The sequence below is a fragment of the Protopterus annectens genome, chromosome 4.part0 (assembly GCF_019279795.1).
Source record: "Protopterus annectens isolate FY-2018-M chromosome 4.part0, PAN1.0, whole genome shotgun sequence".
Lineage (NCBI taxonomy): Eukaryota > Metazoa > Chordata > Ceratodontiformes > Protopteridae > Protopterus > Protopterus annectens.
Genome location: NC_056733.1, coordinates 77,509,906 through 77,523,953, shown reverse-complemented (window position 1 = coordinate 77,523,953; position 14,048 = coordinate 77,509,906). Strand labels below are relative to the sequence as shown.

The 14,048-nt window shown below is 39.6% G+C and overlaps 1 protein-coding gene across 2 annotated transcripts in view; it reads right to left on the bottom strand.

Moving 5' to 3' along the window:
• RNF157 (ring finger protein 157) overlaps positions 1-14,048 on the bottom strand; it is a 1,565,029-nt gene that overhangs the window by 19,434 nt on the left and 1,531,547 nt on the right. For both annotated transcript variants that reach the window (XM_044068100.1, XR_006364438.1), the window contains one exon: positions 3,157-3,264. In XM_044068100.1, the coding sequence (XP_043924035.1) occupies positions 3,157-3,264 (108 nt within the window). The remainder of the gene's footprint in view (positions 1-3,156; positions 3,265-14,048) is intronic.

Below are 14,048 nucleotides of genomic sequence, written 5' to 3'. Positions count from 1 at the left end.
CTTTTTTCTGAATTTATGATTCAGAGATGAAGTAAACGGGTCTCTAAAGTCCCCCACTTTAGAGTCTGACATGAACAACTCTTGGGGTATAAACCTCTACTTGGTCGTGAGTTTATGGTGAACCTGAACTGAGGGAATGTAAAAAGGCTGAAGACTGATATAGCAAAACAGATGCATATTCTGCTAGAAGGCGAGGTTCCAGCCAATTATAGCCAGTTTGCAGTTAGTATCTCCTTGTTTACTGACATACCACATGGCTGTTGTGCTGCCCATGACAACTCTGAGGATTCTTGGCTTTCATTCTGTCTTAAACATTTGGTCATAAAAATCACAGGTAATACCTACTTTACACTGACCTATTTGGCCCTGTCCTGGTGGTTCTCACATCTCTAAGTCTTCCCATATGAGCACTCCAAGTAAAGTCTGATGCACCTATATTCAGGATCTGGGATCCTAAGGGTTATAAACTGTAGACCCACCTCTAAACTCACTCTGAACTGAAGGCATAACAGGCAGAACCCACTTCATTACCACTGGATCTTCTTCACATGCAGCCTGACTAAAGGTATCAAAGAGTTGGAGGCTGGCATACAACAGGGCTTTCAGAGGATGGGCAGGTTTTTTCCTCTGCCTGTAAAGAAGAGTAGTTCAACAGTGAAATTTATTCCATGGGGAGAAAACAACTTTTCTTTTTGTTGTCCATGGCCATCTCAGGAAAGGCATTCTATTACCATGGGACAAGACATGATAAAGATGCCCAGACTGAGTAGGCATGAGGTAGTTTACTTCTACTTATCACATCCCAGGAAAGGGCCCAAATTAGTCAACTACTCAGGTATGTGCAAACATGAACACCCTTTAAAATCAGTTGTAGCCAAGAATTTGGTAAATACTGTGAAAGCAGTGGGCAGCCCAAAAGGCAAGGAGAGGAACTGAAAGAGTCATATCCCTTTCCTGAACCTTGGGAACTTTTTGTGTTCCTTGTAAGTGGTGATATGATGATAACAACTTGTATTTGGAAAGAGGAAATCACAGACTTCAGTCAGCCCCTTCCTCTTTTCCACTGGCCTTTTTCAAAAGCATTCGTTTGTTTAAAATGCTCTTGTCTGGGATTCATTCTAACAAAAGCACAACTACTGGGTAGGAAAACTCTTATATTTAGATAACTGTACTCACTCTCCAGTTCCTATGTGGTTTGTCTTATTCTTCCTCTAAACACTTCCTGAGAAGATGTCCAGAAAAAACATCTTGTACAAGGGTATATTCAGGAGTTCCTTTTTTATCATCTACCACAGGCCTTATTTCCTAGCTACATGTACCTCCAAACAACTGTGTTAGAGGCAGTCTCCCCAGCACCAGTGAAAACAAAATCAAAGCTGCAGCTGACAAAGCACCCACTGACTAGCTGCAGTGCACGCCAGTTTAATGAGCCACTGCTTCTTAGCTGCATCTGGTACCTCTGTCATGTCTATCACTTGTCTGACACCATCATCTTGACACTGACATTGAAGCTTACAGGTTTGACAACTTGTAGTCCTTATAAACCTGAAGGGCTTCATACTCAAACTTGTGTTTTAGTCTGCTCAACTTGAGCTGCTTGACAGTTTGGGCATGTGGAAGACGCACTGAAGCTTTGAAAGCCGCCTGGCTGTTATATCAAAGGATCTCTGCAAGTAGGGTATCTAAATTGCTAGCTCTTATGGTGAGGCAACCCTAATTATGCAAGAATAATTTTAACTTAAAGTAAACTCGGTTACCACTTTAGGCATAAAAGGATTAGTTTGCAAAGAAACCCTGTCCCTATGGAAAATGAGATAGGACTGACAAAATATAAGAGCTTCTAAGAGCTTGCAACTCAGATACCCTTCTTGCAGTGGTCAGAGCAATCAGTAAAACTATTTGCCATATTAAGAACATAAAGTCAACCAGATTAGCGGGTTCAAATGGAGCAAGTCTTAGTTTCTCCAATATAAAATTAAGATCCCAAGGAGGGGCCAGTGGTTTACTTGGAGGCCTCATATGCAAAATCCCTTTCAAGACTGCCCTGAAAGAGGAGGATCCATGAGCAGACATACTGAAATGGCCGATAAATTAACCTTGACAGAGGTATAAGAAAGGGCATAGGATAGTAACTAACAAATATTCTAAAACCAGACAACAACTAGCCTTCGATGGGTGCTGATTATGTTGTTGGTACCAACTAGAAAACCTTTTTCCATTTGCTAACATGCAATTTTCTAGTAGCAGGCTTACTTGCCTCCATTAGTACCTGCAACATGTCCTCAGGAATTAAGACTCTATTATCTGTGCAATCAATTGAAGATGATTGATGTTGGGGTGCATCTAACAACCCTGTTCTTGTGTGAGTGATCCATTCTCTGAGGAAGCTTGTGGTAATTGCCCCTGACCATTTTCAAAAGAAATCTACCACCCAGATACCCTTTCAAGGGACATTTGTAGCCTTGGAAAGATTTAAAATATCATAACTCACAAAAAACAAAAACAATACAACAGAAGCAATAATCAACATTGTTAACACAAAAAGAATCCAGTTTGGGTAATTAATAGCAAAACTCTAGAAGCTGCACTGTTGAACCTGATGAACAGATTACTCATCACTCTGTGTGGCAAAAAGAAAGAACAAAAGATGGCACAAGTTGCATTCCCTTTTACACAGTGTGTTCTACCAATAGCCTCAGCAAAAGAGGAAACCAGTCCCCACTGTGGGGACTCTTGACACCACAGAAGCTGCGGATGTTAGGCTGGATAAACAGACATCTGTCCGTGGTTGACTTTTCAGCATTATGAATGAAACTACAGGAGTAAGCCTCATGATGGATATATTTTACATATATGCACAACAGAAATAAAACAAATAAGTAAAACAGCAAAACTATTTTAATAACCACCCATATCAGTCAGTGTCAGTAATATGCCAAGCATATAGACAGACAATGGTCCCAACCACTGAGTTTTTAGCATGCATTAGTTTGGGTTGTTTTCGCTTTGCAAAAGAATGACAACTAATCACTGTTCTCAAAAACTAAGACAATGAAAGGCAAATGACTGTATCTGACTAACAGGCACATAAAGCACTGCTGTCAATAGCCCTAAAAGAACCAGTTCAAGATTCATATTAAACATATCACAACTTACCAGGTAGGCAAATGTCCGAGTGCAGGTCATTATCCAGCCCTGTCAAGTTCGCAGTCACACGTTCATTGTTATTGTCGCACTCGATACCTGCGAATGCATTCTGTCTTCCTGAAAAGGGCATGGGAATACATGCAATTAAACAGAAAAACAAAGGAAAAGGTAGGGTTTCAACAGCACTTTGAATTTTGCACATTCAGTGAGGTGCTTTGCTATAGCTCCAAAAAAGTTGGCCTTTTACCAGGTCTGAACAGTTGTCTAAGTGCAGCCTAAATATGGTCGCTTAAAAACTCAGTGCAAGTCTTAAAAACTGACGGGCAGAGCAGAGGATTTCTGGAACTAGATACAGATATTGCCCTGCTTCCAAGATATTTTCTAAAGAGACACTGCTGCTTATCTTTCACAATACTGTGTCCTACTTAAACTCAAATACTTTTGCAACTGTTCAGTAACAAAATCTGTAAGCAAAGACATGCAGTGGCAACTTAGAAAAGTTGTAACATGACTAACTCCACATCACCAAATAAAAAAATAATAAATAAGTAGATAATACAAGTTTAACAGTAAAAAGCTAATACATTAAGCCATCCCACCTCTTCAAAGGCAATTTCAAAAAAGTGACCCGTGGAAGCCAGCCACGTCCAAAGTCACCAAGGTAGTAGGTTTCACAAATGGGCTGCATGAAAAGCGAAGGAACAAACAGCTGAAGTACTGAAATGCACCGGTAGAACCACTAGCAGACACTGGGCGGCAAAGGAGAAAACCTGTGTTGGGCTATTCAGCAACACTAACTCCTTCATATAAGTGGGTCGACAGTCACAAATGGACAAATATGCCAACACTGAAATTTTATGCATTCTAAAAAACAGGCTGCTGATGAAGACTATGCAGAACAGGAGTAGTAAGCTGGTAATGTTTGTACCAGTAAGTCATCTGTTTGGAGAGTACTGTATTATCTGTAAGTGATCCAGTTCAGTTTTGGGAAAGTCACAGGTAGACATTTTAGTCCAGTCTGGAAAAGACTAGGGTATTAACCGCTACTAAATGATCAGCTTGAGATAGGAAGTGCTTAATCTTGGAGATGTTTTAGAAATGGAAACAAGATGAAGTGTAGCTTTTCAGAGCCACTGTTCAAAGCCCTAAACGAAGAAAAAATTGCTGTTCACTCACTTGGTACAGTTACATTTACTGATCTGCCCACATCTAAACTGCATGTCCCATAGTCTCCCACACAATATTTATTGACTTGCACTTCTGGGAACTGCAACAGTATTGGTGAGTTTCAAGATGTCTCACTTTGGGTAAAGTGTAATTTGTGACCAGGAAGCTGGGGCAGGGTGGACAGTTGGAGATGATGACACTTGAACAGAAGGAATGAAGGAAGTGACCATGGATGCTCACAGAATAATATGGCAGAACACATGATCTGAGGACTAGGACACTAGATTTAACAAGGACCCCAAGTCCTGCAGCACATGGAAGCACACAAAATAAAGAAAAATTATAATTAGGGTTAGCAGTGAATGCTGTAAATGGAAATATACAGCTTCCAATGAGGAAGATATTATGAGCAATCATGCACTGCCTGATACATGGCCTCTCAAATGGAAAAAAAAGAGAGAAATGAAAACTGTCACACCATCCAGAGGAACCAGGCACAGCAATGGTGACCATCAAAGGCAGAACAAACTATCACTTAAAAAGGGTTGTGGTTAAAAAAATGGGACAGACCAAAGATAAATCTGCAAAACTGCAAATAAAATACATTAAAGCCTTCATTTACTCTGGTTCAGTTATACAGCACTTAAATCAACCAAAGTTTCCCGGACTTTGCAATGCTAATACAATTGACCAAATTGTCTCCCTGCCCACCACCACTGTTAATATTTGTGGTCTATTTCTCAACTTTTTCCCAGTTACTTACTATTCACTGATCTTACTGACAACCACAAATAGTATAGCAACCCAACAAACCTTGTAACAGAGGTTGCTAGCTCCTCCTCTGAATATTACTCTCGCACAGACAGATGAACCAAGGTATCTGTACCAGACCGATATAAGCTTAACGTTTAAAACTACACCCATATGGTGGAACTGTAGATTCAGCAAACCAAAGAAAACAGAAAGCTCTTGGCCATCTGTAAATGATGCCCACTTCATCAATATCAAAGGAGTATAAAATGGTCAACAATTCTCACAAACTTATCATTAGGAAATGCAAAGCCAACTACGAACTTTTGTTTATAACTAATTCAAAAGACAACCACAAAGCTCCTCTTCAGTTATGTTAGAAATTTAGAAGCAACCAAACAATTCTGCACTGAAATGATCTCTAATGGTATATCCTTATCTGACCAAGACTATTTCTAATATTCTTGTGGACAAATTATCTTCCAACTTCACCTCACCCTCCCTTCCATCTGTCCCCACCATTCATCCTCACTCCTTCTTCCCCTTCCTAAATTCACTATACACCAAGTCCTTTTCGCACTTTTCAAAATTAAAAATACCAGTTCCATGGGTCCTGACAATATCCCTGGGGTGTGTGCTAAGAAACACAAAATCCCACTTTGCAAACTCCCTCCCATCAACTCTTCTGTATGTGTTTCTCCACTAAATATACCCCCAAGGTGTGAAGAACTGTTCTGGTGTGTCTGCATAAAGGGGACCACTCTACTGACCCCTGGAAGTACAGGCCAATTAGTTTCTCAAGTATTACTTGCAAAGCTATGGAACATATTACAGATGAACTAATAAGAGACAAATTCCTAGATCTATACCAGTCTGCAGATTATTCTTACTCAATCCAGAAGAGCTTTTTTCTTCCTTTCTGAGAGAGTTGCAGAGGCCATTGACCTAGGGACATACAATCCACATTGCCTATCTAGACCTTGCCAAGGCTTGTGACACTATCTTCCTTGCTGGGATTACTGACACATTATCCCAACTCAACATTAACCAATAAATAGTTTGCTGGATATGTATCTATCTATATGTAGGCTGTCGGATAAATACCACAACATTACAGTCAAGAGTGCTTGCTATAGACAGAAGAGCACTGCTAACAGTGGACACAGAGATCTGTTCTTGGTCCCTTTTTCTGTGGTACACACTTCTCTGGCACAAAAGCTAATATAAATGAACCACAATTAAATAAGACTGCTGATAATTGCAAACTGGGAGCAGTTAAAGTTCTACTCTGCTGGGAGACTTCCAAGATGCCTGCATACTGAACAACATGTTGATTACAGCTTTCTCAAAATGAAAACTAACTAAGAAAAGGAAAAAAAATACAATTTATCAATTGGGGCAAAGCTTAGTAATTACATAGCCTAGATGCCAACAAAAAGACATTTGGAGACAGTGAGAAAATCAAACAGAAAAGAAGAAAAAACTCTGGCTAAGAACCTCTCAGCTTTTCAGCAGAAAATCAGTTTAAGTTTCAGCTTTGACACAGGATATGGCTTTCAGTAATTTGGAAGAAAAATAAGTATAGCGCATTCAGCGATATTTAAAATAAGTGAAACCATGAAGGAATATACAAAGCCAAATAAAAAGCTGGAAAACAGAAAAAAAGCAGTTCAGATGAGCTGATAAAACTGCAAAAATGAGATGCTGAAATGAAAAGAAAACAGCAGAGACTTCTTAAGGAGATACTGTTTCAAAAAAAAAAAAAAAAAAAGTGGAGTTGGCAGACAGATTACACAGAAAAGAAAATGTCAGATTTTCTGCTGTACCAGAAAACTGAAAGCAGCAGACCATTAATTTTATGAAAGTACAGATAAACAACTGGACTGGTGTTCCCCAGCAGGATTAACTGAGGGAGCACATTCTGTGTATGTGCAATATTTAGAAATGAGAAAGAGAAGCAGACATTAGTCAAGATGCATTCACACCAGCAGAAAGCATTGCACCTGACAAAATTGTGGAAGAAAGGAAAAGTACGAAAAATTGAGAACAGCGGAGTTTTTGTGGAAAATAATTATTCACTGTACACCAGGCATAAGAGAAATACATTTATCCCAGTAATCAGGGAACGTCAAGAGGCAGGTGTGAGATTCAAGCTGCTGTATCCAACTGTCTTCAGAGTATTTTTTCTTGAAGGAACAAAGGCTAAGCCAGCAAACAGAAGACTCTCCTCGTAGAGACTTTGCCCATGAAACCCTTTAACAGCTTTGATCAAGTCCGTTAATAGTTTATGTTGCATAAAAGTGCTCAACTGATTTTCTGATTAAAATATTTTCTTATGGAGGGCACTCAGAGACATATTTCTGTTGTCATAATAGAGTTAAATGAATTTATTAAGAAAGTGAAGAGGGCAAGGGCCAAGTTGGATAAACTTATTCTTCCCATAGAAGGTGGTGGGTTAGGATTACCTGATTTGTATGGATATTTTAGTTAAGGCTCATATAGATGACAAAAGTAGAATGCTATACATCAAATAGGGAAATGATGGTAAAACCTGCAGGTGGAGTTTGAGAAGTAAGGAGAGAGCAAGATTTTAGATACAGGTCCTAAGGAAAACCACCGCCACCATACACAACATTATATTCATAAAACAGCAAAAAGTATTCTAAGTCAACCCAAGAATAGAGAAAGGAGGAGATTCTTATCAATAGCAGTGACTGCAAGTAGTAGTATAGAAATAGGTAAAGAGAAGCTTAAAATGAATGAAGTAAATTAACAAAGGAACCAAGGCATTTAGAGCAAATAACTAGAGAGAGAAAGTTAATTGAGTTGTTTGAGGTCAAGCAGAAGCGTGGACTATAGGTTACAGACTTCCTTCTCTACTGGGAATGGACAGAGTACAGGCAAACAGAAAGGGATAGGAAAGTGCTAAATAAAAGACCAGCCCCAGTAGGTTTTTAATTCAGTCTAGAAAAGTCATCACTGTTAAAGGAATAATTAATAGGGCAAAGATAATATTACGATAACTATAAGACTCAATCACAAGAGGTTAGAAAAGACTCAGAAGAGAGAACTGAAAGGCAATATACAACAACACAATGGGAGGATATCTGCATAGCTCACAAATATGCAACAAAGTCCAGAAGATTTTTGCATGTAAGCACTTGCATAGGTATTTGATACCCATAAGCAGAGAAAAAATTATCAGGTAAACAGCAAATGTTGGTGGTGCGTGTTAGAAAAATATGTATTTGAACATGTATAAAGTGCTAGTTTAAAAGCAAATAGTATATAATGCATTTTATTCTATTTACAATATGGCAATAAGAATGATTTTACATGTAATTGCTTGAAGCTTTGGAGCTGCAGTGTATTTGAACTCTGACCCTGGCAGTAGCCAGCTCAGCAAGCTTATGTTTTTCACTAATGATGATCTGCTGGGTCAGGAAATTAAATGTATAAAGCATTGAAAATCTTCTTCCTTCCTCTGGGATAATTGGCCTTGTGAATGTTACCAAGATAAGACACAGCTGCTGAAGTAATGTTGCAAGAAGAACAAAGAAGTGCATTACAAGATTGAACCAACTATTGTATTCGAACAGGCCTGAAACCTTGAAGGAGTAACATTTACAGAAAGACATTATAACTGACCAGGTGCTTTGCAAGGCTGTATTATTCCCATGGGAAAACTTTTAAAATGTATAACATCAGCTTTTTCTTATGAATAGAATATTGTAGACCATAGTGATGTAGGTGCCCTGTGACTAACCACGTCAGTAAGGTGGGCACAGCTTGAGTGTTAAACCTATATAAAATTGTGTACTTCCTGCATCATGTCAGACAAAACTCTGTACTTGTATGGTTTTTTGCCTCCTGGTGTACACTAGTAAACTTTTGCATCTGAGCCTCCTGTGTTGTTATCATTGTTTTTATTTAACAGTTTGGTCCTTCGGTAAACGGAAGCCCTCAGACAGCTACAGATCAGAGTGTACCGGTGGTCGAATACTGCGCAGGAGAAGCTATCGAAACGGCTCTTCTTGAAATGCAAAGACCTCCGACTGAATTGTCGTTTTGAGAGGCTGGCCACTTTCTGATCTGCGGCTGAAGAGCGGTCTCGAACTGGTCGACCCAGGAGGCTCAGGTAGGAAGATATTTGCCTTTTTTCTGTTTTAGATCAGGGACTAGGTTACAGTAAATGTCATTGTCAGAGATTTGTTATACAGATCAGGGACAAAAGGAAATTACTGTATATTTTGTCAGAGATCAGGGAAACAGAATAAGGTAGGCAGTTATTCTAGATAAACTGTGTAAGGAACTGAAATACCAACTGGTGAAAAGGGTTACGTAACATTTTCTTTTAGAATGGGAAATCAGTGCACTAAAACATCGCGAGATCTGCCCCTCACTGAAGACGCAAAATATATGCAATTGCAACGGGCTGATAATGTAAGGTATTATACAAAATGGGTTAATAAATACGGATTTGACGGTAAATTAAATAAGATTTCATTAGTTAAACTTTTAAAACAGCTTAAATCTGACGCAGAAGGTCAGGCAAAAAAACAACAGCGATTAGGCATTCCTCAGGCACACAGGTGGATTGAGGAAGTAAACCGAAGGGAACAAAAAACTAAGAATGCCAAGACGTTATTTTTAGATAAAGAGGATAATAATACAGTAATAGCGACGGCACCTCCTCCCCCGCCCCCTCCAATGCCTTTTTCAGGATATGAAGCAGGAGGACAAGCTGGTCCACCTCCACGTTATCCTGATGTCACAAGAACACTAAAACCATTTGTTAGAGATCCTATTGAAACTAGGTCCTGGACACGTAAAACACTTGGGGACACAGACTTATATCAAATAGGGAGAAAAACACTAGGAGAGTGAGGAAGAAATCTGTCCACTAATCGAGGTACCAAATTCCTCAGGCAGGACAGGAAGGGCAGGACCCAACTCTTCTAGTATACAGACCATGGACACCGGAAGATATTCGGAAAGCTACAGAGGGAATCCCCCATCCAAAAGTTAATTACACAAAGTTTTTACAAGATTTACAAGGTATGAGACTAAGTTACCACTTGAATGGGGAAGAAGTAGAAAAGGTAGTTAGACAAATTGTGGGTCCAGACTGGCACATGATTTGTGGCACCTGGAATCCTCGTAATGCAGAGCTTAAACCACTCCCACATAGTGACGCAGAACTAGACAACAGAGTGAAAGGTCTTACAGACCGAATTTCTGAAAAATGGAAACCTAGAGCAGATTGGACTTGCATTAATCAATGCATACAACAGGAGAATGAAACTGTAGATGGGTACTATGGTAGATTATTGGAATGTTTCAATAACCATAGTGGTATGGCTATTCCTGAAAATCAGACACGATACCTCGTATGAACAGCAACTGAAAAATGCGTTTTTGAAAGGTTGCATTGCACCTATCAGTAGCTTTATTACAAAGCATATGATAGATCGAACAAGTAGGCTACAAGCCTTACTTGAATATGCTAGACATGCTGAAAGACACTTTAATAGTAAAAAGAAAAAGAAGACACAGGTCTTCACTGCTGAAGACGGAGCTGAGGTCTTCGTAGTACAGTCAGGTAAAAAGGGTAAGAAAAATACCCAGGGAAATAGACAATCTGACAAAAGGTCAGAAGATTTTGAAGAGAGAAAAAAGAAAGGTGAGTGCTTTAAGTGCGGAAAGAAAGGACATTTAGCAAGGGATTGCAGGCTAAATAAAAAGGTGACTACAGAAAGCAAGGGTGATGAGGACTGACTATATGATAGTGATGAAAGTCAAAAATAATCAGGAAAGGCAAACAAACAAAGGACAAATGTAAATGTAGTGGAAGGAACAGAGGAAGTGCAAGCAGATGTAGAGGATGAAGAAGGTGAAATTTTAGATTTGGCATTACTGAGCTTGGAGCTCTATCTGGCAGACACAAAACCGGAAGTTACACTTCTGGTAGAAGGAAGGGAAGTAAAATTCCTGTGCGACTCAGGAGCATCACGGACTTTGATACACCCCTCAAAGTTGCCAGAATATTCCGAATCACCTGATTATATATTAGTGAAAGCAGCAAATGGACAGCTATATAGGGAGCCACTCTCCCATGATATAGCAATAACTGACCCTGTTTCAGGTATGACTCAGAAAAGTAAAATTGTAGTTTCTGCAAAATGTCCAGTAAACTTACTGGGAAGAGATCTTATGCAGATATTTGGCATAGTGGTAGTTCCCACTATGCAGGGTATGGAGGCACAAAGACAAATGGATACGTTCGTGGTGCGACCGGAGGGTGAGACTTTTTACTGGTACAGCCAGGACCTAGTTACGACTGGTCCAGGGGCAGTAACCGAGGAACTGATGAATGTAGCCATCAGTAAGGCCCCCTCCCTTGACACTGACCAACAGCATTTGTTACATTGTACTCTATACTACTGTAGCATGCCAGGACCTGATAAAGAATATGAGCAAGAATTATTCAAAAATCCTGCTAACAGATTAGTATTACGAACCTTGTATTGGGATACTGAGGGAAACAGTGTGGTAAGCTGTTCACTACCTCAGGAATTCATGACACTGTACAAATCTAATAGACTACCACATGTTAGCTTGACAAAAAACAAGAGTATGAAATGGGCGGATTTAGGAGAAAAAGTAACAAGATGGGAAAAACAGACTGAGTTAGAATTATCAGAGCAGGGAATACAAAAACAGAAATTGAATTGGCTAACACAGACACATCCAGCTGTACACTTACAAACTAGTGAAGACAGCTGATTAGCATTCTTATTAGAAGAAGAAGAAAAAGCCTTGTGTGACATACCAAACATTCTTTGGTCAACAGATAAATCAGATGTAGGACTTATTCAAACAGCAGGACCAGTAACTATTACACCAAAATCAGCATTTAGACCGCAGAAAAGACAATACCCCTTGAGGAAAGATGCAGAGCATGGAATCAAGCCTATAATAGCAGCATTACTCAAGGAAGGAGTACTGGTAGAATCTCTTGATTCACCATGTAACACCCCTCTATTTCCTGTTAAAAAAGCAAATGGGGAATGGCGGATGGTACAGGATTTACAAGCTGTAAACAATGCAATAATACCCAGAGCACCTACGGTGCCAGACCCACACACCTTGTTGAATGATTTAAAGCCACAACAAAAATATTTTACTGTGGTAGATATAAGCAATGTTTTCTTTTCAATACCTATACATCCTGATAGCCAGTATTGGTTTGCATTTACATTTCAGGGTAAAAGATATACCTATACTCGGCTACCGCAGGGATATTGTGAAAGTCCAATGATATTTGCACAAGAAATGGCAAGCAACCTGGCAGGGTTTACCCCACCAGGAGGTAGTCAGATTCTACTTTATGTAAATGACATCTTGCTAGCAGCCCCTACCCAGCATCAATGCAGGGAGGATACGATAGCATTATTGAAATTTTTAGCAGCACAGGGACACAAAGTAAACAAAAATAAGTTACAACTTTGGAGAAAACAGGTTAGATACCTAGGATATGTAATATCCAATGAAGGTAGAATATTAGACGAAGACAGAAAAACAGCAATTTTACAGGCACCTAAACCAGCAACCAAGAAGGAAATGCTGTCCTTCTTGGGAACAACTAATTTTTGTCGAAGCTGGATATCAAATTATGCTTTGGAATCTGCTCCACTGGCTGATTTAATATATAAAACACCAATGGCAGCACAAGACGTATTACAATGGACCCCTGAAGCAGAAACAGCTTTCTGCAGACTAAAACAATTGATAGCTTCATCATTAGTTTTAGGACTTCCAAATTACCACAAAAGATTTTTTCAGACCGTAGATTGTAAACAGGCATACATGACGTCAGTTCTGACGCAACAGCATGGGGATAAGCAACGCCCCAAAGCTTACTATTCATCACAGTTAGACCCAGTGGCACGATCATTGCCTCACTGTGTGCAAGCAGTAGTCGCAGCTGCAATGGCAGTACAGGCTTCGGCCTCAGTAGTATTGTTCCACCCTCTCACATTGAGAGTGCCTCATGCAGTCGCGATAATTTTACTGCAAGAAAGAATAGCATATCTATCTCCTGCTAGACATCTTTCATGTATGACCATACTGTTGAGCCAACCTCATATGGTAATTGAACGTTGTACAACATTAAACCCATCAACGTTACTTCCAACTCCTGTGGATGGCACACCGCACAGTTGCCTGCAGGAAACTGAGCAAATAACTTTGCCCAGACAAAACCTCACTGATATGCCCTTGGATGATGCCGAGGTGACATTTTACGTGGATGGCTCATGCAGAAAGGGTCCTACAGGGAAAAATCTAGTAGGGTATGCAGTAGTCACAGATACAGAGATTTTAGAAGCCCAACCCTTACAGTATAACCTGTCTGCTCAAGCAGCAGAACTGATAGCCTTAACACGGGCTTGCACTCTAGCGAAAGATAAATGTGTGAACATATATACTGGCAGTCAGTATGCTTTCTCTACAGTGCATGTTTTTGCACAACAATGGAAAAATAGGGGAATGATAATATCTAATGGTAAACTGATTAATCATGCGCAACTTATTTTGAACTTGTTAGATTCCATTCAGTTACCTACTAAAGTAGCTATTTGTAAATGTTTAGCTCATACAAGACAACAGGATACAATTTCAAAAGGAAATGCAAAAGCTGATGCAGCTGCAAAGCAAGCAGCCTCAGACTCAGAAACTTTACTTTTAACCGAGGAATTACAACCCTCTGAGATTTTAGATCTAGAAATGTTAAAAAACATGCAGACATTAACTACAAAAGCTGAGAAACAGAAATGGGAGAAACGAGATGCAATCCTCGAAGATGGACTGTATGTCTCCAAAGAGAAAAAAACAATATTGCCATCTAATTTATTTAGATATGCAGCTTTGTTGAGCCATGGGCAATGCCATGTCTCAACAGGGGGGATGGTACAGTTAGTAAA